The 25,842-nt window shown below is 40.1% G+C and overlaps 1 protein-coding gene across 1 annotated transcript in view; it reads right to left on the bottom strand.

Annotated features, from left to right (window-relative positions):
• Positions 1-13,320: 13,320 nt before the first annotated feature.
• The window catches only part of PRDM6 (PR/SET domain 6), a 90,169-nt gene continuing 77,647 nt past the window's right edge, over positions 13,321-25,842 (bottom strand). The window contains exons 6-7 of the mRNA XM_063088206.1: positions 20,442-20,618; positions 13,321-13,435 (exon numbers count right to left, since the gene is read on the bottom strand). Of these exons, the coding sequence (XP_062944276.1) occupies positions 13,321-13,435; positions 20,442-20,618 (292 nt within the window). The remainder of the gene's footprint in view (positions 13,436-20,441; positions 20,619-25,842) is intronic.

Below are 25,842 nucleotides of genomic sequence, written 5' to 3'. Positions count from 1 at the left end.
CGCATGGTACCTGCTATATAAATGTTTGTCAAATAAGTAAATAAACATGTGCTCATAGATATTTCACCCTGAGGTTGGACAAAAACACTGATGTACAGTATACAAATTCCGAATATGTATATTACATACATGAGGGAAAAATGTGTGGTGACTTTTTGTTCTAATTAACACTTAAAGCAAATACTGCAGAAGAAGAGATTTTTTGTTAAATATTTTGTGAGCTATGATATAAATGGAAAGGGTGAGTTAGTTGAAGTATGAATGGGACTGGCTAGGGCTGGCTGGTGTGCAGCAAGAATAAGAGAGTAAAATAATTGCCTTTAAGTGTCAATCCATACCCAGCTTCATTTACAAACAACAGCGGGTGGCCAAAAATATGCCTCCAAAACTTAATTAAATGTTGAACAATTGAAACAAATGAAGGAAATAATGAAGATTGTAAATATAACCGACTCACAGCAACTGAATGCTTTTTCCATGAGCTGTATGAACAGGCAATGGTGAACAGAAGCACACTGAGCTCTGTTGGCTATGGTATTGCCACAGTTATTCTGTGCAATAAAGAATCACAAAATCTCTGTGGCGTGCAACAATCCATGTATTGCTCATGCAGCTGAAATCACTTGGAGATTAGCTTGGTAGTGCTGTTGATTTTGGCTGGGCTCAGCCACGTCTAGGGCTGGCTGGTGATCAGCTGGGGCTACTGGGACAACTTGGCTCAGTTCCAAGTGTCTCTCCTCCAGCAGACTATCCGGGGCATGTTCTCATGGCAACGAAAGAAGTGCAAGAGAGCAAGCAGAAACACACAAAACCTCTTGAGGCCTAGGCTCAGAACCAGCACACTGTTAGTTCCACCCCATTCTATTGGCCAAACCAGTCAAAAGCTAACCTATATTCAAGGCAGGAGAATATAGACCCCACTTCTTTAGTGACCAAAACCACAAACTCACATGGCAAAGGGAATGGCAACAAAGAGAGCCAAAGTAAAAGACCCTTTCAATAATTCAAAATATCCCCCCCATCGAGATTTATTTTCCTCGGAATGCATTTTTAAATATACGTAAATTGGTGGGCTACATTTATATGAACTTCTCATAATGGGCTCTTCATTGCCAAAAGTTTGAGAACACTCTGATTCTGTAACCAGTGCTAAGATATCATGATTTTTAAGTTAAAACCATAATTTCTTCATAAGACTGAACCAGAATGCAAATGTCTAACCGCCAAGCTTTTTTGGTACTTGATCATATTTATTGTTTGTTGGAGAAAAAAAAAAATCCATGATATATTGTTAGACATATTTTTAAATCATAGACAAATATTACAACAGAACAGGAAAAAATACCTTCCACAGACATATGGGACCAGAGTGGGTTAGGAAAACATTTGCCTTTAACTCTGAAGTTGAAATGTCAAATTTCCAACTTTGCAACAGTGGATGTTCTTCAGGTTAGTGTCCAACAGAGTGCTGAAAGTAATTATCAGTGAAAAGATTCTCCTTAATTCTGGGTTTATGTCTAAATTGAATGTTGACAACTCTCACAGAGCCATCAAATACCTGTTGCCATTGCCAATAACTTACAACTGGGAATTAAAGGGTTCTAAATTAAAAGAAATAAAGAAAAAGAAAAGAAACTGACAAGATGAAGAAACAGATCTACAGCTCGTGGAGCCAGATGATGAGATTACCTTTCAGGAAGATAACATGGGAAATTATTATAGACACTATCATTCCTACAGTTTGCATGAAAAAATATGATTTTTAAAAGTATTTTATTTATTATTTTAAAAAATATGACAACTATTTAAAACATTTACCTAAAATTGGTGGGCTACATATGTGCTCTTTGACATTACGTGTTCTGTAGACAAAGAAAATTTGAAAAACAAGTAATGGTCAGGGTTGAAGGTAGGGTCTTTGGGAGGTAATTAGGTTTAGATGAGGTCATGAAGTTGGGGCCCATGGCAGGATTAGTGTTCTTATAAGAAGAGGAAGAGAGACCGGAACTCTCTCTCTATAAAGACACAGCAAAAAGGTGACCATCTGCAAACTAGAGAGCAGGCCCTCCCCATGAACTAACTCTGCCGGCACCTTGATCTTGGACTTTTCAGCCTCTAGAATTGTGAGAAATCAATGTCTGCTGTTTAAGCCACCCAATCTGTGATATTGTGTTATAGCCGCCCAAGCTGCCCAAGGAAGTCAGCAAGTGTGTGCAAAAGAGCTTGCAGAAAGAGCTTTGCCCTGAGAGTCAGCAGCGCACAGTCAGTTTGGAGCCAGCACTTGCAGTCATATTTAAGTACAGTTATCGTTAGGGAATGTTATCATTCTGCACTGGAAAAGCAACATGGCAGGCCTTGTTGATGGATGAGAGTAAGAGGAAATGAAATTATCTTGGTGGAGAGAATTTCCTAAAAGTAAATTTGACTGAAATTAACTATTGCATACTTACTGTTTGCAAGAAGTTACAATGTTCTATTAATTTTCTAGGCCTGCCATAACAAATTACCACAAATCTGGTGGTTTAAAACTACAAATTTATTCTCTCACAGGCTATAGGGATCTAAAAGGAGCTGTCAGCAGGGCTATACTTCCTCCAAGGGTTCTCAGGGAGACTCCTTGCCTCTTTCAGTTCCTGGTGGCTCCAGACACTCCTTGGCTTATGGATGCATGACTCCAGTCTCAGCTACAATCTTACACGGACTTCCCCTCTATGTGTCTTCCTTCTGTCTCATAAAGACTCCTGTCATTGAATTTAAGACCCACCTGCATAACCCAGGATGATCTCAAGATCCTTAACTTAATCATATCTTCAAAGACCTTTTTCAGAGTAAGGTCACATTCACAGTTTCTGAGTGGACATATCTTTTTGGAGGTTTGGGGGGATCGGTGGGGCACTGTTCAACTCACTACAAATAGTAAAGAAGATGGTAAAAACTAAGAAGAAAATACTAACAATGGTAGCTTGAAATTCTTTTATCGAGAACGTAAAAAATAAAATGGATTGTTATCTCATAAAATGGGTGTGTGTGTGTGTGTGTGTGTGAGTGTGTGTGCGTGTGCGTGTGCGTGCGCGTGTGTGTGTACTGGCCACCAGAGAACAAGGGAAACAGACAGAAGCCCTGTAAGATCACTCCCCACTTTATTACTTGGTGAGTTTGGTACTAAATGTTCTGTTTTAGCTGGTAGATACCAAATAATTAATTTTGATTGTGACTGGGATTCCAAATAATAAGTTTTCCCTTACAGTCGGGTGCATGTCATGAATAATTTCTATATACACAAGTTTATTTTTAACTTGGGGATGGGAAAATGGAATAATCTGGAATAATAAGTGGGAAGAATCTCTTCCTGGCCATGAGCTACCCTTCGAAATGATCACAAAATGCTCTCTCCTGCTTGTTGATTTGGCCTGGCTTGCTTTCTGGATCTCCATGGGCCTCATGCCAAATCGTAAACTAGGAGAGAAACTAAATCCCCTGTATCTCTTGCTATGACAGTGAACCAATCAACCCTCTTTGTTTTTTCCTCATTAATCAGAATCCTCATGTAAGAGACTAAAGAAATACATCTGTTTTTATTTTCTACTAGGAATCTTTCATCTCCACTTAATCTTTTGAAGCCGTAATTGACTATTGAAAGGTGACATACAAATGCAAGATCTTAGAGTCGGGGATCCTAACTTGGAATCCAGGCCTCCATCCTGAAATTCAGTGTCAAGTTTGGTGTGTTTGTGAATTTTTATGTGGACCATCCATTTTTCATCACATTCCCAAAGAAGTCCATTACCTCAAAAAGGTAAGAACATCCACCGTTGGGCTCAATGCCATGAACCATCAGTTTGCTGTTGACCTTCAGCAAATTAGTTTCCATGTGTAAAACTATTAACCACACAGGAGATGATGATAATGATAATGATGATAATACTTTTTTTTTTTTAGTATGAGAAAAAACTTTGATTCAAATATGAGACAAATGTCCCAGGAAAGGACACACTGGGTAGCCATCAGTGTAGGTACAGCTCTTCCAAATGAACCCACATGGACAGTTCTTTGCGGTAGCTACTTACCACAAAGAGGATTTAAGCACTTGTCTCTGTTCATTTCAACTCACACCTCAGAAAGCAGTTCCTTGGACTTGCCTAAAATTCTCCCCCTAGGAAGAACTGACTACTCTCTCAAATCTGTTCCCACTGGTTCCTGTATTGCTTCCTACAATCTTTATACGTACTCAATTATGTCTTTCTCTCACTTCTGGATGTTAAGACCCACCACGTCCTAATCATTTTGTACATAAGCATCTTAGCACATAGTAAGTAGACTTTTAAAAATATTTGTTAAGAAGATGTATGAATGTATGAATAAATGACAAACACTAGTTGTCTAAGGACTGTAAATTTCATTAAAGTGTCTCAGAATGATCCCAGCCAGGAAGCTGGAAACCACCACCCACCCCGCCGGCTGGCCCTGCCCTCCCCCCATCAAGAAGCACTGAACTGAGCCTACAGCCCGACCAGAGAAACAAAGCTACACAAGGAAAAGAGTCCATGTCTATTCCCAGCACTCCCTTTCCTTAAAGAATATCCAGAATGAGACTCAGGTGCCCTGTGGCTGCAGAGCACTATTATTTCGGAAGTAAGTCTTCACTTCTGAAGCAGTATCTTTCCCAAGAAACATTTGCCTGTCATTCCTGGGCAATGGACTATCCGTGTGGTACAGCAGAAACAACAGGATAAAATTTCAACTCTGTTTCCGTGGGGCTGGCTGCTGAGCCGGCCACTCCCAGAGAGTCAGCAGCCTTGTCATGTAGCTGCCTGTTGTGCATAATTCTCACATGTATTACACTGGCACAGGCCTGGTACTTGTGGGAATGGACAGATAACTTAAAAACAGAGCACAACCCCCCAAATCGCAGAACTCCATCTTTCCAGTGGCTTGGACCAAAAAACCTTGGAGTCATCCTTGATTCCTCTCTTAGTTTAATATCCAACATCCAATCCATCAGTAAATCCTGTTCAATTTTTAAAATGTGCTCATAATTTAACCACCTCCCACCACCTTTACCACCACCACCCTAGTGGAAGTTACCATCATCTCTTGCCTGTATTGAGAAATCCCCCTAGCCATCTCCTGTCTTCAGTCCATGTTCCCCCACAGTTCTTTCTCAACAGAGCAGCCAGAGTGATCATTTTAAATCAGATCACATACTACCTCTACCGGAAATGAGTTTTTCTCCACCTCAGTCAAAGGAAATGCAAAGTTCTCACAATGGCCATCAAGGCTCTATGATGGTCCCCCTCGCTTTACTCTTGCCAAATTTATCCCCTACAGTCTTTACCTCTTTCAACCCATTCCAGCCTCAGTGTCTTCCTTGCAGATCCTTGATGCTCACCTATTTTTCTTAGTCACGTGGAATTTTATTTTCCAGTAGAACAAGAGATAAACAACTGACTTTGGCATTCTGAGTGCCTGTGGTCCCATATGTATTCAGAAGGGCCACAGACCCAGGCCACTCTTAGAGTAAGAGCTTTCTGCTCTTCTCTGAGGTTTACGTGGCTAGAGATCAAATATCAAGTCCACCATGCCACAGGTTGGTGGCTGGGCCTCTGTACACGAGTTTCTTAGAGAGTGGACCCAACTTTGTTGAGCAAATAAACACGTGAGCTCATGAGTGAAGAAAAGAGCAAACTCGATATACCTGAATAAACCACAGGGTTGAACTGTAACAACTTTTGTGCTAGCTAGTTCCATTTTCTAGCTTATGCTTAGAAGCCTGTTGACTGCCTACTACTACTGCACACTATAATCAGTTTGCACTTGAAAGGTGACCAATGTTGGACTGGAAAGACAGAACCCAAGGGCAGATCAAGTCATCATAGAAATGTTTTATTAATCAAATATATTTACATTTCTTGGTCAATTATCTCTAAATGTGTGCCTGTTTTTCATTTAAATACAACATCATCCTGGTAGATTCTATTACAAGAATACAGCAGCATGCATGATCTCATTGGTCATGACGTGAGTTTAATAAAGTTAAAAAATGTAAGCAAATTGTTTACCATTCTAACTGCAGGATAATCATTCTTGTCACATCAGTGGCCCTTACAGCAAACTGTCCCCAAGTTTCTCACCACCCACAGCAAGCTTCTTTCATTCTCTTAACTGACTTCTTTAAATGTCCAAACCTCAAAAAGCAGAACTGAAATTGAGCACTCACCCTAAACATTACATGTGGTGAGAAGTTGGAGAGAGACATATTTCTACTCCAATGAGGAACATTTACAGTAAATTTAAAATAACCATATGAAGGAAATTTGCACAATGTCCTGATAGCTTCTAAATATCACACTTCTATTAGCATACTACAAAGCTGGATGCCTTCCCTTTGCTATAGCAAAATAACTTGGGGACATTAGGTTTCCAAAATAATTTTGCTGATCTGAGCCAAAGTATTCCTTAATACTCGAGTCACCAGCTTGGCTTCACATTCAAACCAGGAGAAGCCTCTTTCAGAAAGTACTTGGAATTTCCAAGGAGAATAGTTTTGCCCCTTTTTTTGCTATGTCATTCCTTCCAAGTAGGGAGAAACTTGAGAATGTGTACTAAATTGTTAAAAGAAAGTGAGTCTACAAGGGTTGATTTTGTTAGTATTAGACAGTACTCAAATGTGGACCAACAGGGACTGTGAGTTGCTGGACATTTGGTCTAAAATGACTGCTCTCCCCAACATGTGGTTATCACCTGCTGTGGCAGGATTTTTTCTAAAACACGAAAGAGTTCTGCTGTAGAAATATATCTCCAACTTGTGAAAGTTTATATCAAATTGTTTTCCATTGGAAGTGATATGCCAAGCTTCGGGGGAGAAAGGCAGCCAAAAGGATGTTTTGCAAGGCAGGAAAAAGGAAATACCACCTAGGAGCCCACCATGTTTGACTGACAGGAAAATGTATTCATTGTTCTAACCAACAAGTGTGCCCGTGAGCACCAGAATCTGGAGGAGAATAGCATACACTGTGGTTTCCATGTCACAGTAAAGAATTGCCTTGCAACAAGGCCAGTTCATGAAGAAATTTTGTCAACTTATTTTTTGAACAAACGTCACAAGCAGTTTCATCTAGATTGAGCCCAAGAACTTGACCTGTTCCTTGAGTATGTCATGCATGTAACTACGATGACTCTAGTCTTTCTGCCTCACTGGTTTAAACCAACAGGCTAACCACATAAGCCCATATTCCTAATGGACACAACTGCATAATTACTCCATTGATGCCTGAAAAGTAACTCACTTAGCATTCAGTCACAACAAAGAACAAAAGCGAGATTTCACTTAGGCCCATTCACGATGTGTTTTTACTTGTCGATAATGTTCAAGCCTCGTTCTCCTTTCACTGCTATCCAGCGTAGCTCGCCCTTCCTGCCTGCCGCCGTTTGTCCTAATGGGTATCACACACTTGAGAGGGCTTTTTTTTTTTTTTTTCTTTTAGTGTGGAATTTTTGTCGCATGTTTCAAGAAACAAAAACAATGCTTGCCAGGGATGGGATAGTTGAAATTTCCATTGTTGTCCAGCAATAAAGATTTGGAGATTACAAAATCAGCAACTATAATGATGCATGTTTGAAGAGTACATTAGCATTGTTTCCACAAACACATTTTATAAACAAATTATACTCGTGTTTGGTAATTTTAAAAAGCTTTTGTTCTCAAAAAGAAGCTTTGCACACAGAAGTATTTTCTCTTTTTAAAAATTATATGGTTTTGTGGGGAGAAAAAAAGGAAAGAAGCTGCTAAGATAAGGTTGTTTAGTATATATGAGAAAGGGATAATAATAGCATCTTTGTTACAGTGTTACTGAGGATTAAATTAGATAACCTATGTTAAGCAGTTAGAACAGTGCCTGACAGTAATTGCACCATATAAGTTACAATCATTATTATCCCCATCAATATCTGAGGGAATAAACGTAAAGTTTTCTTAGTTTTCCACTAAAATGTACTCAACAGATTCTTTTCCAAGCACAATGGTAGCATCTTCAGTATAAAGGAAAGACAATTCAATCATTTTGTGTCTTTGCCCTGCTTTCTAACATATTTTTGATTTTTTATCATTTTACATATTGATCTGATGAAACATCTGACATCCATTACTTAAAAGAAGTGAAATATTTTAAACGTTAAATGCAACCATGGATTGCAGGCTGAACATCTGTGGCAAGGCGTCCACAGATAAAACGATATTCTTTTCAGATCGCCTCTCTCTGACCAGTTGTATCTGACAGCTGATCTTTGGACTTGTAGAATTCAATCTCGAGGAGGGCTGAAATATGTGCCTCTTCCCCAGACTCTCTGTTGTTACTCTGTGGTAGTTCAGATAAATGCTAGTGATGGGAAAACCTCAAACTTTTGGGTGGATAAGTACCCAAACATCTAGTCACTTCGTAAAATATTTCCAAAGTTCTTCACATTGAAAGGAACCTGACAAACCAATGACATTTCTAGAACCTACTGTTATCACTTAAAGAGGCATATCTCTTGGTATCTTTCAGGATTTGGTGTCAGGAATTGGTAAAGACTATGCGGAATAAAATTAAATTCACATCAAGGAAGAAAAATAGAAACTAACTTTTTAAAAAGTGTTTAGTTTGTTATTTCTGGCCTAGTGTCTGTAGCCATGTGTAGCCTTAATATGGAAGCAAGGAATTTGCTCCTAAACACAAGGCTGCTGGGTATGCTCAAAGTGGCCCATTGACCCCACACTGTTCTGCAAATTCTCTACTTTGTGAGATGTGCCATGTTTCCCATTTTAATTACTTCAACAGATTCTTGCATTTGATTTTTTAAATTAGTGCAAAACAAATACGGTAATAATGCTACTATAAAAGGCAATTGACTATTAATTTCTTACATGAACAGCTCTAACAACCAACGACCAGCAATTAGTTTTGCAATAATATGCCAGAGACCCGGGGCCTCAGAGGATGGTGCCACTGAGGAAGAAGATCCAATTTTAGTGCATAAGGAGTTTGACAGTGGGGTTAAAAAACTAATCTTAACTAAACAAATGCTATTTTTAAACCACTGATGAATATCCACTCTGATAGTACTCTCTGAAGCACCTGAGTACAATTAAGTGCGTTTTGAAGAAGACCCTACCTCTGGGACCACCACAGCCACATAATGGGGACAGGGGCTGCATTGCCAAGGCTTGTCACCAATGAGGCACCTCAGACCCATTCAGGGTCTACAGAGTTCCTTCCCTGAGCAACTCCAGCCCTGTTCCCATGTGTTGCCTTATCACTGGAATAGGGTCATTAAAAACTCTAAGACTCTGGCCCTAATCCTGGTCTCTTGATATTGTTGCTAAGAACCAATAGCCTGGTGTGTTAACCAAAGACAACCAAGTTGTGCATCTTAATTTGTTTTGACACATGCTATCTTCTGGTTCCCAGCTGAGTTTACATCTCTCACATTCTCCCAGTTGCAGCAATCTCTTTAATGTCACTGTGACAATGGTCTGAAGGTCTGATATACCCACACTACTAGCCAGCCGCTTAGGAGGAGAATATTATTTTCTCACCAATTGTCACTTAAATAATCTGCTTATCGCAAACACCTAAAATAGGTCTTTATACAAAACAATAATTCAATAAATAGTTGTTGAATAAATGAATGAAATAATGAATCAATCAATTGATGAAAAAATTTCATGTGTTTGTAATTGTTTATAAAACCTTTGTGTATCTAGATTAGGATGAAGTTTTTCCAAGGTACAATCCAATAAATTATAAGCCCTGTGAGGACAGAAGGGGTATTGTAGACTTTTTCTTGTTATACACAGTTTTCTGACAAGGCTACAATTGAATGGACACTCGAAAAAAAAAATGTACTAATTAATTCAAATTACACAAATTATACATGATTTCTTTACAGCTTTAACTACCCACACAATAACTTTGTAAAAGCATATATCCACTGGGAAAAAGTCAATTTTAACAGTAAAGACAAAACCAAAATGAAAAGCTTATCAGCCAAGAAAAAAAAAAAAGCACATTTCTTAGGGAAAATATTCAGCTTTGTCCTAGGTCACTGAGATTTTTCTAGAAATGTGATGGTCTAAAGCCCCAGCCCTCATCCTCTTGCACCCTGACTTTTACCTGGCATTACCCTTTGGCTTACACTCAGCTAGACAAATGAGTGTATGCTAGGATGGAAAGTCTTATCCTGAAAAAAAGAAAAGTTATTCTGTCCTCATTGACAAAAGAGAAAATACAGATTGCTTCAAGAGCCAAACCTTGATTCAGCTATGATAGTCTACCCTTCTCATCTTAGATATCCTCTTTCCTCAATGATTCAGAGCTTTTATTCTCTCTGTACCATTAATTAGGAAGTTGCTAATGAGGGAAACTGGCAAATCTTTATGACTGCGGTTTCTACCACCCATTTGCTGTGTATGGAGTATGTGTCTATTTTAAACAGAAAAGGTTAAAGCAATCATTGGGAAGTTTCAAGGAAAAACCCTCTCTCCAGCCTAGACGACGGTACTTCATGTAAAAAGGTTCATGGAAAAATAAAGTAAAAGATAATATGAATCTTTCCATAAACTTTTTGAAGTACCCTTGTACTTTGATTAAAAGCCTTAGGGACCCAGTGATCTCAGTATGTGCTTCAGGGTATGACACCAATTTGCAGGTGTAGGCTTGTCTTATGGACGTGGCCTATGTTGGTCTTCTAGAAGCTGGCAAAGGCTCAGCAACATGAAAATGGTGAATGTCCCCGAATACCTGGAAAAATTGAGTATCCAATTTTCTATTCGTTAAGCAGAAAATATTTTCTGACCTAATTTGGTGGGATATACATGCCAAAATCTCTCTTAATAATAGAGAAGAAAAACGGACTTCAATGGAGCAGAATGCTAGAAAAATCTTTTGGTGTAGCAGTTACTACCACATCCAGTGGGTGTTTGGGATCAGCTAGCAAAGCCACACGGTGGCAGAGAGATCACTGTTATAGAAACTCTTCCTTTGCCAGATATCAAGGGAGGAGTGAAGGCTACTCGTTCTCACATGTGGAGCTCAGGAGGACTGAGTGGGGCACATGCGTTTAATTGTGAAATGAGGTCAATGGCTGAGCTGATTGTTCTCTCTGAAAACATTAGAAACATACAGGTGAGTCCCTTACTATCATTTTCAAAAAGTTCAAGCAAATGTTTCAGCCTTAGTAAGTGGAACAACTTGCTCATCTGTGTAGCTGATCTGTCATTTTCTTGCAGGTTTCAGGTCAGTATTTCTACATGTTCTTTCCACCCTTCCCAGTGACACATGGCTGGCAAATGTCTCCATCACTTAGGGCAGGGAACTGTAAAATCAGAAGGCATTCCTACCTATCAGAGAGAATACTTTCAATGAGGAACAGTTACACAGCAGCACAGATTGATTAATAACGAGGAGCCAACGAGAACTGGGGGGAAATTCTACGTGAATGATGTGAGACTGGGCAATGGAGGTCAGAATTAGCTGAGTTTCTCTCTGTGACCCACAGTCCTCAAGATTATTCTGATATTATATATACACACACACGCACAGACACACATGTGTGTGTGTGCGTGTGTGTGTGTGTATAAAACTACAAACACAATTAATGAGGCCCTGTTATTCCATTTTAAATGTGTCAGTTGGGTGCTAAGAGACAGAGAAGCAAAATTAAAAGGGAAGGAAGATTTTTCTGAGAACCGAATACGTAATGGTAGATTAAACTGAACCACAAAGAATCCTTCCCTTTCAGCAGTGAATTCAGTTTTGTCTCATATTTTTGATGAGGGAAGACAATGTAAAGGCTCAAAGACAAGAAATTCCTTAAAAGGCTGTGTTCTGCTATCAAGTGGCCAAAAAATCTATGAACAGAAATTGCGATTATTAAACACTCTTGATAAAACGGTTGAGTTTTACCTAAACTGGCCATCTAGGTAGACTGAGTCTCTGAGATGCTTCTGGGAGCTAATGGACCAAGAGCCACAGAAGCCATCATTTCTTACCGACACTAGCTCATTTCGTGGAATGTGACCCAATTTTGAGGAGCACCATTGTTGAACTACCAAAAGACTGAGTTAAACTCACTTTCCAAGCCCTCAATCCGAGTGAAACCGTGTACATAATTCTTTCTTTTTCAATTAATCAGCTTCCAGAGAAGAAAAGGTAATTCCTTCTGATAAAATGAGCTGCTCCTAGGCAATTTGTTCTAAGCCACCCTCTCCTTGGCTCTCTTCCCAATGTTTCCTTGTCTGCAGTATTTTCACCTATTTTTGCAGAAGTGCTCCTCCACACTCAGGAGTGGGGAAGGGGCCTCGCAGGCTTCACCTGTGTGAGAAAGGAAGATGAAACTGCTAAAAGGATCTTGACAATGGGGTTTGGCACTATTGTGATCACATACTCAACACTTTCACAGAAACAACAAAAAAATTACTTGAAGCCTAATACCTTAAGTTCAGCCTCAGACCAAAGAACTTTATTTTCATTTCCATTTTTTTAAAGCTAAAATGTTATTGAAAACAAAATTTCCTCAACTAGCTGCTTCGGAACGATATACTGTATTATGAAGCTCCATACATCTTAAATGTTTTTGAAATCCAACAGAACAGAATAAGTTCCCCACTTTTTCCTTTGCATTTTCAAATCGGAACCATCTTCTTCCTTCTCCAGGCTGTCCTGCACCAAGACCAGGCTGCTACACGGAAGGCGCCGCGTGAGAAGTGCATGAGTGAGCGTGGAAAACAGGGACACGGGACGCCGCCTCTGGGTGAAGACAGCACGACGTGGCCAAGGCTCTCGCTTCTGCTTCCACGGCCCCCGCTGGGGCAGCTGGCATCAGGCCAGGCCAAACCGAGATAGCAGGAAGAAAGGCTGTACAATGGGTCCCTTTGAAGCATGCTACTAAAAAAAGGTGCAACGAGAACCAAGTTCCTGTGCATTCTTAGTCACAACTGTGAGCAGAAGAACCCATACGATTCCTCCCTTTGGTATTAAATAACAGTTTTTAAAAAGCTTTTTAGAAACAAAGCAAATACATGTTGGGACTGGAAATGTTAGCCATCCCAGGTTAGTTGTCCACTGAAATAAGTCTCATCCCTAGTCATAAATAAATAATCTCTTTCCTGGTCTGACATCCATGCCAGGATCAATATCTCTTAACATCTTACTTATTTTATCACTGCTTTTGGTTTTCTGGGACTGATTGAAAGTTGCTCCGAGGAAATCTTTGGTTTTGCTTAAGTGTCCGTGACATTTAATCATGACTTTCCTTGCAGTTTAATTCCAACCAGTCAATCAGTTAATCCACTTCGATTGATTCTGGGCTCTCGGTTATTGGCTTGCACTCGTTGGGCATCCGCTGGTGTCGGCTCAGCTGGGTGGCCTGCGTGAAACTCCGCTCACACCTCTCGCACCTGGTGGAGGCAAGAGAGAAAATTGAGACCAGGGAGTGGGGCCCGCAGGGTGATGGGCTTCCTCTCATCCTGCCTAATCAGAACAGACACTCCAAAGTGGCTTCAGATTTTACCGGCTCAAGAGGTTTAATTGGTGGCTCCTTCCAAGGCCTGGATGCCTGTGATGGGACAAAGCCCGTCTGATGCAGAACAGAGGGATCTGTCAATAGGCAGGGGGAAGGTGATTTCTCCAGAGAGCCCTGTCCTGCCGCAGCTCTGATCACTGTCAGTTCAAATAGATAAAGAACAAAAAGAGATTTTTAGGAGTGAGCCATCAAAGAAGCAGCTTGTCTGCAGTTTTCTGCTCTGTAACCCCAAAGAGAAATTGATGACAAATAGAATTTCACCTGCTGCTAATTTAAAATAGGGAATCCTACTCCCCTCAGCACAGCAACCAAAGAGCAGTCATTCTGGAATGTGGAAACTAGAGGAAACGATACATTAGTTTGCCATGACTATGGGTGGTAGGCCGGGGTTGGCTGCCTTTTGCAAAAGCTAGTTACAATGTCACAGCCCAACAAAACTTAGGGCTAAAACAATTTACAAAACTAGGGTTTGCAGTGGTGTGCGGAGCTCAGAAAAACTGGAACTCAGTGGATATTTGTGTGGTTCAAGAGGTTCACCTCTCTAGAAAGTACAGTGAGAATAATGTACATATGGTCCATAATTAAGGGTCAGCGTATCTGATAAGGAGAAAACTGGTTTCACACTTCAAAAATATCTCCTCTCCTTAATTTAAAAAAGAAAAAGAATAAATGACTGTAATCTACAGTCCCTGGGCCAGTCTCTATCTCCCATATCCATATATCCCATGACAGCCCTCACTTCCTAGCCTGAGGCTACCCCATATACAAAAAATAAAACACACACACAAAATCTAGTGGCGGGGGGAGACTCACGTCTATCTGCAGTGGTGGTTGTTCTGGCTGATTGTGTGTGATTGGGTGTATACACACACACACACACACACACAAACTGCGGCAGCAAGCTGGGCACAGAGAGTGACCTCCCCGTCACCAACTCACTCATCTGGCCCAGCACCTGTTAGGATGCAGTGGCCACCGCAGCCCTCCCTTTAATGTCCTCTCTTCAAACCTTTGAAGGAAAAGATATTCAGGAGGTGCTGCAGACAATTGTCCCTCTTTTAAATAACGCAACCTCTGGTTCTCAGGTCTGGCACTATTGGGGCTGCAGCAAAGCCACCATGAGAAAGTCCTCACTGCCCTATCACAGACAAGGAAGCCTCACACCCCTTTATCTGGAGGGCATTCCTCTCTTTCTCCTCTTTAGTAAATTATAGGAAGTGCCCTGTCACGGAAGTAATTACCTATAAAAATAGAACACACACGTCCACTTTGGGCATCTTTGCATGTTTTTGGTTGTTGGGAGGCTGGAGCTTGACTACATGGTTGAATTTTTCAGGGCTCCTACACCAGCTGAGTGTGTCAGGGTGAAAAAGTTGTGTTTCTTTGATTGTCTTTCGGGGAATATTTTTAGCAGCCTGTTCCACTGTTAAAAACTGCACTGTGATCTTGACAAATGTATAATGTCAGCTTTAATGTATCAGACCTATCAGCTCAATGAAAATAACTCAGAAGTATTGATCAGCTAATGATTTTTGGTGTATTCATTAATGTCCACGGGCAGCTCATCCCCTCTCCAGAGCCTGGAGTGCTGATGGCATGTTAGCGAACTGCTGATTGTTTATTAGAAAACTGATTAGTTACTGGATTAGTGTGTCAAATATACTACCTTTCACTGCATGACACACTTTCAAATTATTATATTCCTTTCTTTTTAAATTTGAAGTTCTAGAATCAATTTCAAAGAGGGCAGAATAGCTTGAACAATTATGAGGAATGACAATTTACCTGGGTCATGCTTTTGCCCTTTTAATCTTGTGTATTAGAATATGAAGAACTCATAAGTGGGGAGTTTAGTGCTTCATAGAAGGAAAAAGTGTATGTCTAAATGTTATATTAAAACATCTAGATTGGATGGAGGATATTAAGAGGAAATCTACCTTTTTCTCAAGTGTTTGCCTAAATGCCTCATAGATACTTACACGCATGGAACAATTTGTTGTAATGCTCAGGAAATTTGTCTCATCTATGGGGTGCATGAGATCAACCCTGAAAAATTACCTCTAGTGCCATCTGTACACCAAGTGTGAGTAAAAATACATACAAATAGGTACAAATTACGTTAATTTAGATCCCTTTGCCAGGGATTTCTCCTTCTTGAGGAGAGTAGGCTACTAGAAATCATATCTATGTGGTTGGGAATTATAAGAATATAATTTATGTATTTGAGGAAGTAAAGAGAGTTAGATATAAAAATAAATTTTTAAAATAAAGAGAAGGCCTCAGTTTTATGTTCATCACCTTAAATTTTATTTTATTTTTTAGCAGCTGGCCAGTAAGGGGATCTGAACCCATGACCTTGGTATCACAAGGCTGTGCACTAACCAACTGAGCTAACCAGCCAGCCCATCATCACCTTAAATTTTAGAGAATTCTCCTCCAAAAAATATTTTCATTGTTTGATGAAACTCATCAGAAAGACCAACCCAATTAAAGTACCTCGATTATGGGAAGTCTGAGCCAGACACCAGCTGGGTCGGCAGTTAATTAAACTGAATTACAACTGCAGACGATGACTGGGCATGAGCACCTCTAAGCCTGGGCTTCAAGCAGCAAACCAGAGTAAGAAGGAAAGAAAGACGGAAGCAATGAGTGAGAAGGAAAGACACACTCTTGCACACGGGGTCTTCTTCACTGTGCCTTCCCTTAGTATAGGTGCCGATGTCACAGCCTTGAAGGGAATATCACAGAACAGTGAAGTGGAAAGTCTTCCAAATATTTCAGCAAAAGAGGAAGTCCCCAACTTTCTCCTGGTAGGAGAGTCTTAGTCAGATTTGAAGATCATTCTTTACTTACTGTGATGGTTGATTGGGTCATATGTGCATGGAGCTTAACAAAATGATGTAAAATTCTGTTACACAAAAAACCTGCATGAAGCTTTCTGTACATCTGAGACATGTCCCAAAATACTTCTTGAGTTGGACCAAATTGCACAGGGCTTTATACCTGTGGCGTGCTCAATGCATATTTACCGAATTGCTCTTTGGATTTGCTTTGATTTTGCCTCGATCTTATTCAAATATTAGACAGCCTTTGGAATTTCCTTTGATTTTTTTTTTCTACTGATCCAAACTGCCTTTTCTTGAGGCAACCCCATAGTGACGAATATTTCCCCCTGCTTCTAACAAAGATGAAGAACTCCTCCTAAGGAAAGTACCAGCTTGCTCCTGCAGCTTCCCGGGCTCAGAAGCCAGGCATCAAGCTGCTCACACATATCCTCCCAGGCAGGGCAGAGCAGAGCAGCCCACCTGAAACCTTCAGAGGAGTCCTCCTTGCAAAGAATAATTTTTAAACTGCCAACTTCCTCCCTTTCCTCATTCCCTCCCTTCCTTTTTGCAATAAAGTGCTTAACCATTGCTGTTAAATGAAATCATGTCTTGCTTTTGCTCCTTGTTCTTCATGACTTCTAGCCTCAAAGAACAAACTGAAAGCCGAAACCTTCAATGTAATCCTTTGATTTTCATTTTTCCTATGTGCTCCTTTATCTCAGAAATTCTAAGTCTACAGCCTAGGTTAGCTGCTGACAGGCCCATCATCTGCCTAGAACTTGGGGGATGTATCCTTTCAGTGGGATTTCAGCCGACCAGATCGTTAGCCAAAGCCGGGATTGAAACTCTGGCCTCTCAATGCCAAATCTTCTCCAACCCTCTTTGGATGGCAATAATCTCGATCTGCCTTCAGAAACCACTTTTCAGCAGACTTTAGAAGTTGGAAAGGGCTTTCCTCTGACATGGCAGGCTCAATGGCAGCTCACCCCGAGAATTCTGTGAAGGCCTCCTGAGCCTTGGTGGGTGGGACAACTTGGGGCATCTATTTGGAAGCTGCCCAAGGTGTACAGTTTAGAGTTGTTCATCTTTACAAGATTCTTATTCTTCTTTGCAACATTGTTTAAGCCAATACCCATTAGTTGAAACAGTAAAATGAACTGTTGTGGAGAAACCCATTTTATTGACTAATCTACAACAAAAGCTTTTTTTAATGTTTGTTTTATAAGCTTGTAAAAGGATATCTTCATAATATTTACAAACGTGCCTGGGATGAGTATCTATGAGCTATGGTTGGAAGATCTCCAGAACTCCCTTGGGATAGTTCAATCCTGAAAGACCTGGCTGTATACACTAAAGGATTTATCTTTCCGTTTCCTAGAAGACATTTAAATCTCGCACTTTCAAAAGAAGCAAACACTCAGCTCTCCCCTGGGAGTATATACTTGATAAATTTAAAAAAACCCAAAATTACAGCATGTGGCTCTCTTGATAAGAGTAGGAGCAGAAGGAACTGTAACATGCACGTAGAATCTAATACAACAACCCCGGTTGTTTCCTAATTTTTTTTCCCCCTGATGAAATTAGGTCCAGTCACAAAAAAATACTTTTGGAAAGGAAAAAATGCAATCACTAAAGCCCTTCACATATTAACCTGATGAATTAAAATTAAGTTAAAACAGCAACTCTATTGGAAACATGACAAAAACAGGATGTTAAAGAAAAAAATTGAGTGGAGTCAACGAGGTTACACATAAGTAACACCTTAACATTAATAGAAATCTATTTCCCATTTTGACCCTGAAACCTCTTCAATTAATTACTGAAATCTATTTACACAGCAACAAGATAAAAATCAATCTGATTCCTGGCACTGTATCCATCTGGCTGTCCTCTCCAATATAGGAGGCCAGAAGGATCCTCAGTCCTCCTGCATCTCTTTTAAAAAGCTCTCTTGCTCAGAGGCATGGGAAATGTGCCATTGTCACCTTCCACCTCGAGTAGTGGTAAAGCCAGAATCTTGAACCTCCTGGGGGTCAGACCTGAGGGCAACAACAAAGTCCACCACGCAGGACACAAATGCCAGTGCTAGGGAACTCCTAAGACTGTGGTTACCCATCTGTCCCCTTAGGGTGGATTAGAAAAAGGTGCCCTCTTTGCCCAAGGGAGCATAGCTCTGATGGCACAGTGCAGGCTCTATTTTAGACCCCTTCCTGCCCCCTTAGCCTATGCCCTTATGCAGCAGACCAGCTGAGCCTATGTACACAAACAAAAATTATCACCATTTTTATTATTAATATCATAAGTTAAACCATAATGGAGAATAGTTAAGAATGATGAATAGGCAACTAGTTCTTGGGCTGGCAAGTAAAGATGACCTTTTACAAGCTCCTCCTTTGGCTGGCAGACCTTAGGGCAGGCGGAATCCAGACTTGCAGTACTCTGCTACCCAGAGCTGAGCCTGGCCTCAGGCTGAGTACAACAGGAAAGGAAAACCATGGATAATGAGACTCTGGGAAGACTTCTCGGCTGAGGCTAAGCAAGGGGATTAGTCTCCTACTGCCTGAATCATGTCCTCTCTTGCTTGATCTTATCCTACAGAAGATAAAGGAGGCTGTATTTCTATGCCCTTTTAATTTTTCCTCTACAAACAGGGACAGCCAGTAAGGCAAATGATTAAAGAGAGATGTAAGAGGGTTGAGCGGAAAAGAGGATCATCACATGGACAGTAAAAACTGCTCTAAGACCACCGACCAGTCAGGCGTGCTGGTTCACACTCCCAAGCCTTTCCACACGCTGCCTGAGCTACCAGAGGACCTCTTTCCCCTTGTATGTCTGGCAAACTCCTACTCAGCCTTCAAAACACATCTTAAACATCATCCCCCTCAGATAGCATTGATTACTTCACTTCTGTGCTACTCTGAAACATTGTACATACATGTACTATTGTTGTACTTGTCACCCTAGGTTGTAATACTTGTTTATTAATTGGACTTCCCCTTAACCTATGAGGTCTTCAAAGACAGGGCAGAGTGGGGGGGGAGGGATTCTGAGTCTCATTCACCTTTGTAACACTTGTGCCTAGCAGGGTGCTTAGTACAAAGGTAGGTGCTCAATAAATATTTGCCAAGTGAATGAACACATACATGATTGAATGGGTGAATGAATGAAGGGATGAACAGGCCATCTTACATAATTCAGATGCCCGCTGTTTTCATGACTGTGCTGTATCTAGGAACACACTCACTTAGATGCCCTTACCTCGCCAAAGCCCTCAGAATTCAGCTCCACCTCTTTCCACAGTCCCTGAATCCTCAAAAAGTCGATGTGCCTGTGTTTGTTTTTCTTTTTCTTTTTTCACCAACATGGTAATTCTGAGGTCCAAAGTATACACTGAAAAGTTGCAAGCTGGCTGCTATAATCGATTCAAACTCTTTAACTCATAGGAAAGAAGAAGAAATAGTTCACTAGAATCCTGAAGGGTTCAAGTTCCCCAGTAGAGGATTATTCATTCAGATGTTGTAAACTTGTGGCCACCTTTCTTTTTGTTTGTTTGTTTTTATTGAAGCGTAATTGATTATATACATTTTGGGGGGTACAGTGTTGACTATCATTATTTGTGTACAATATGTGATGATCAAATCGGTATTATTAGCACATTCATTATTACAAGTAGTCATGGGACTTGCTGATGGCTATAAGAGTTCTGTGTGGCTACTAGATAAAATTCTAAAAGCACAGGTCCTCAGGAACTGGAGAAAGAATATTAAAATTACTTACTCCTACCTCCTTATTTTACTGATGAGAAAACAGACCCAGAAAGATCATCTCATGTCCAAGGTTGTGAAACTTGAGCCAGGACCAGTGTGTAGGTTTCCTTACTTCATTTTCCAAATGTCAGCCACCAAACAAGGAGATCCTTTTGCAGCCTGGATATTGACCTTCCAAGTAGCCTTCCGCACACCAGCTGGCTGAGCCAGGCAGCGCTGTGCCAACGCATCTGCCAGCTCTCAGGAAAGGCAAGGAAAAAGAAAGGGTGGAGGGCTGACCACTACTTACTTGAACGGCTTTTCTCCAGTGTGGGTTCGGATGTGGTTGTTGAGGGTGGTGGCCCCGGCAAAGGCACGACCACAATAGCCACACTTGAAAGGCCGGTCACTGGAGTGAGTGACCACGTGGTTCCTCAGTTCTGAAGGCTGGGAAAAGGACTGGGAGCAGTGACCGCATTGGTAGGGTCTGAAACAAATAAAGAGACTGCCTGGTCATTATTTTCTATGTTGGTCAGTAGAAGTCAGGATCATGAGGCAAGGGGCCAAAACTTTCGGGTGACATTTTCTCAATTTTTAAGATAGACCAAGAGCATAGAGCTTTGGCCGCTGGGTTCCCACTATGTTACTTGTTGCCACAGCAACAAAACTCACAGAGCTGCTGAGATACATCAATTCCCAAATGAATATTCCTTTTGAGTATTAATCATACCATTTCAAGAACCCTTATTTTCCTGTTTTTTTTAATCTCCCCCCAGGCAAACATTAGTTAGTGTACTTTTGTGAACATTGAAAGTACAGACTTGATTAAGCAGAATGTTACAAGAGAAAATATATAATTGTCTCTTATGTTTCCACGGCACTTTTAACTTTTCAAAGTGCTCTAAAATCAGTTACCTAGTTTTATCTTCAAAATGATCCTCTGGGACAGGGACAGCAATTGTTATTATCTCTGTCAATTCAGAAAACTGAGGATAAACTGTCCTCATAGGACATAAGTCGCTGATGCCAAGGTCATTCTAGGGTGTTTGGACCTTACTCCAAGTGCCAGGTAAACATGTAGGCAAGTTGCTAAGTTACATGTGTGTTGTAATAAACACTAAAGTGTGTTAGGGTCTGTCTATAGCACAACCTCTGGTATTGCACACATGAGCACAGATGTGCGCCCAGATTTCTCTTTGTAAAAGAAAAGAAATTCTGATTTCTACCTACTCCCACCCCACCCCACAAATATTTATCCACTGGCTCTTTTTTCTTGAACCTCAGATCCCCAGTTTAATCTAGTAGCAAGAAATGATTTCTAGCTGCCCAGAAACGACAGGATGTCACTATGTTTGCAGAAGGATGACTGTGATGCAAAAGCGAATGGAAGGAAGTTGTGACAAATACCTGATAATTAGCAAGATTATCAGTGCACATTCTTTCCAGCTCATGAGAAGTAAATCAATTTTTGGTTTTCATAAAATAGATTAAAATTCTGTATTCTCTACAGAAGTTCTTCTACTTACTTAAGCAGAATCTAGTGAGTGATATAAAACCTGGGGAGTTTTCCCTATCTGAAGCTATTTCATGTCATTCCTTGACAGGGCTCTAATTTGTTTATCAAAATTTTTGTTCAGAAAATTAATAATCTGTTGTGAGGGATGCTAACAGCACTCACTAAGCCCCAGTTTGTGGCCCAGATGTTTCTGGCTGCACTTAAAAAGTCAATGGCAAAAGCAGACTTAATTGTTCTACCTTTAACAAATGCATAAGCTCTGATGACCAGAAACCAAAATGAAGGGCTGGGAGACAATGGTGACCGAGCATGTACAACAATTCAATTAAGTGCAAAATAAAGTGTAGCCTCTCATTTGTCAAGTGAAGTGCTTAATTGTGGCTACTTGCCTCGCTGAACACAAACATTATTATTTTACCAGGCTTCAGCACACTGAGCACTGATTGTAGAATTTTTTAGCTTGATTAATAGTCCAGGATTGGTCAATAACTCAATACTATACAATTTTAATTACTTACATTTAGAAATCTATCTAACTGCTCTCAAACAAGTTTCAAAGAAATATATAAGAGTCCTTGGTAAGGAGTTTATCAATCTTGACAAATTACACATGCATTTTATTACAATTATAAAATAATGCTTTCAAAGCCATTACAATTATATGTAGATGAAAATATCCTCTTGCCAAATCTGTTCTTTGTAGTAAACATAACCTTTAAGGATTCCTCCAAAAATAATTCTCCCAGGGGTGAATTTTTTTAAATGTTATTGATGATTATAAACAAAATAATATATTAATATATGCTATGTCCACTGACAATTGATTTTTCTAATAGTGAAGGGACCATTAACATTTATTAGCCTCTGGTTATCTATTTTTAAAACCTATCACAATAAACAATAAGCCACTAAATAAAACCAATTAATCTTTTTTTTTTTCTGACTCTGCTGTCAAAAGTTGGGGTGATTTATTTCCCAGTCAGAAGTCAATCCATCCTTTTTATGTTAATAGTCACAGTGGCAAAGATTTACACACAGAAGAGCAGCAATGACCACAGAGAGGCTAATGTTGAATTCTTGTATCAAGGTAACACCAATGATAGTATTCCAAAATGTCACCTTTGCCCAGCACTGACCCGAGAGGTATCTGTTAGGGATCCACTGACCTACATGGCACAGTTTTTAAAATTTTGCAGAATTCAGCTTGACTGAATGGAAGGGCCTAGAACAGGACAGAACAGGAGAGTCCCACTTTAGCCTCTGATACCGATCAGCAGTGGGACTTGGACATGTCACTCACCTTCCCTGACCTATGTTTTCTCATCTATCAGGTCAAGGGGATGCTCTCTTGCACTCCATCAGGCTTTCTTTGTTCCTGCCTTCAGGTAACTGACAAATGTGCATTGCCTGAGGATCCATCCAACACAGCCTCACAAGAGACAGCTTCACCAATATGATCTCCATCTTCCACCATGTGTGCTAGCCAGTTCCCTGTACCTGGAGCTTTCTATGACTTGTGTGTGTGTGTGTTTGTATGCATGTACACACTCATCAGAATATGGAAAATTTCTACATACTGGTAAAAAGTTGAGAATTCAGAGCAACAAGAAAATCTAGTACCAAAATGTAGAATCAGACCTTATTTTAGTTAATCTCAAAAAGCAAATAAGATTTTAAACTATCTGGTCACATTCACTTTTGCAGAGACTGATTTTATGTAGAATTTAGATTAAAGCATATACCTCACTTGCCACTGTAATAATACAGTGTCTCTCTCAGTTTTATAGAAAGTTAGTTCTTAGAAAGTGCAGAAGTTACATGACAAGTAGATAAGATTCTTTTAAATCCTCTTTTCCTGTATTTTAAATATTTCTTTTAAAAATGAATAAAAAGAAATCATCAGAAAGTAATTTTAAAATTGATTGCATGTCTAGGGTTTCATCTAAGGACATAGAAATACATCTAAGATAGAATTAAATCTTCAAGGCCAAGAGGGGGGCTTAGAAAACTTTATCACCACTTTGGAATCTCGGGCATCACAACTTCTTTCGGGACAACTGGCCACAGGAGTTAAGATTGTTTGCATGTTTCTGTTAGCACACCCTAACTCTCATTTTGCAGCCAAAGGGCCTTTTGGCACAGAACTACTTGTCATTATTCAGCTTTTTATCCTGACAACTAACATTTCCCTTAATTTTTTATGGTCTGTCCAACAGGTAAGACTCAATATATTAAACTTTGGGTTAAAATCTATTTCAACTCCAAAGTTCTCCTCCCTTTGATGTGTCATTCCAGAAGAAGCACATCAGCACTAACATCCACAAGTGCTGTGTTTAGCTTTACTTTTTCCAGGATCTCAAAACACTGCACAATTAAATGGGAATCTCCTTTCTAAAGCACGTTATTCTCCCCAAATCATCATAGACATACAGCATTTCACTCTTCTCAAAGCAAGGACAGTGAGCATTCCTCATAGAGGGATAACATCTCACGACCACAAGTACCTTATGGCTGTTTTACTACTTGGCACCTCTAGCAGTGTTGCCCAGTGACAGCGATGTTCTACACCTGAGCTATCCAACACGCCAGCCACCAGGCAAGGCACACGCAGCTGTGTACACTTGAAATGTGGCTACCACACCTGAGAAACTGGAGGATTGTTTTACTTAGTTTTGGTTAATTTTAATTTAAATAGCCTCATGTGGCTAGTTCCAACACAGAAATGTCAAGCTTCCGGAAAAACTAGAAGGTGCTCCTGACTCAATAAAGAAATAACTGAAAAACAATGCCTAGATTGATTTAGTTAGTGTATATCAATGCTGATAAATTTTTAAGCAGAAAGAAAGCAGCAAGATAATTTTGTATGTCCCCTGGCATTCTCTGTCACTGGCAGCTCCTCTGCCAAAGATTACTCCAGTAAAATGTGCAATTCATTTGCTTTGAGTTTGTAATTGGTTTGCTGTACACACAGGAAGAGGATGAAACATTTAACACAATTAAGTGCAGTTTGGTTTAAAATTATTAATCCTTCTTTGATTTTTCTTTCATGACCTCCAGGACCAAAGTTGTTCATTTGGGGCCACATTCTCTCCTTGTTCCACTGTCAGCCAGCCCAAGAGCAAATCTTCCACGACTTCAAAGAGAGACTGCTTAGATCACTGCTGGCTGTGTGAGAACTTAGCTCTAAGAAAGGAGAAAAATATTTCAGGAAAATGGCAAAAGTACAGAACCAAAGGGCTTGGAGAACATTGAAAGCTAGAAAGAAGATAACCTTCACACTTGGGGGAAGGAGGGAGAAAGTGTAGATCACAAGAACATTGATACATTCCAAGGAATTATTACAGTGATGGATTATCTCCAGGCTCCTCCCACCAAACAGGACCTACTGAAGTCATTTTCCCCTCTGGTACTGCCACGTCCAGTTACAAACAATGACACTTAAAACACAAATGTGAACAGCTGACAGTGTGCCCAGGAGGCTGAAGGCAGACTGTCCTCATGTGGCACAAACAATCAAAAAGGAGAAAGGAAAAAGAAAAAGATGCGAAATAAAGATAAGCATTATAAAGACACTTTCTGTGGAAAATAAAATAAAACATATTTATCAGAAAATAATCCACTGTGACTGAAGACTTTGCTTACCCCTTTCTGGAGCCCCCCCAATGGGACTGTGGAGAATTTCTGCAGCAGAAAAACAGAAGAGAAAAGGGATTTCTAACTCCTGGTTCAAGCAAAAGTGAGTCAAGCTACCCTCACCTAAGCAATAAGCTTATGCAAAATCCCAACTGTTAATGAAGTAATGCTAAATAAAATATTGGTTGCTCTAGATGCCAACAGCTTCTCCCCATTGAATTCATTCAGGAAAAGAAAATGTTAGTAGCCTGGGTAAGAGGAAGAAGAGATTTTTGGTTTTGTTTGTTTAATATTACAGTACAAAATCAAGAAATAAAAATTCCATGGCTCCTGCACCCTCAGGGATGTGTTTTTATCTTTACTACTAATTCCTACGATGCCAGGTCAAACACATTTTTTCTGTATTCAATGTTAATAACACAGTGGTCAAAGATGGTAATGCTGGCATCCCTGGGTATCCACAGATCTCTTTCCTTTACATCAAGGCACAGACCTTTTGATGGTACCTCACATGAAAAAATCTCACAATATAGACACACAAAGTCTCTTTGATAAAGGTTCA

The sequence above is a fragment of the Cynocephalus volans genome, chromosome 2 (assembly GCF_027409185.1).
Source record: "Cynocephalus volans isolate mCynVol1 chromosome 2, mCynVol1.pri, whole genome shotgun sequence".
In the NCBI taxonomy this organism is placed as follows: Eukaryota; Metazoa; Chordata; class Mammalia; order Dermoptera; family Cynocephalidae; genus Cynocephalus; species Cynocephalus volans.
The sequence above is the reverse complement of the archived record's forward strand: the minus strand, read 5'-3'. Positions and strand labels throughout refer to the sequence as shown.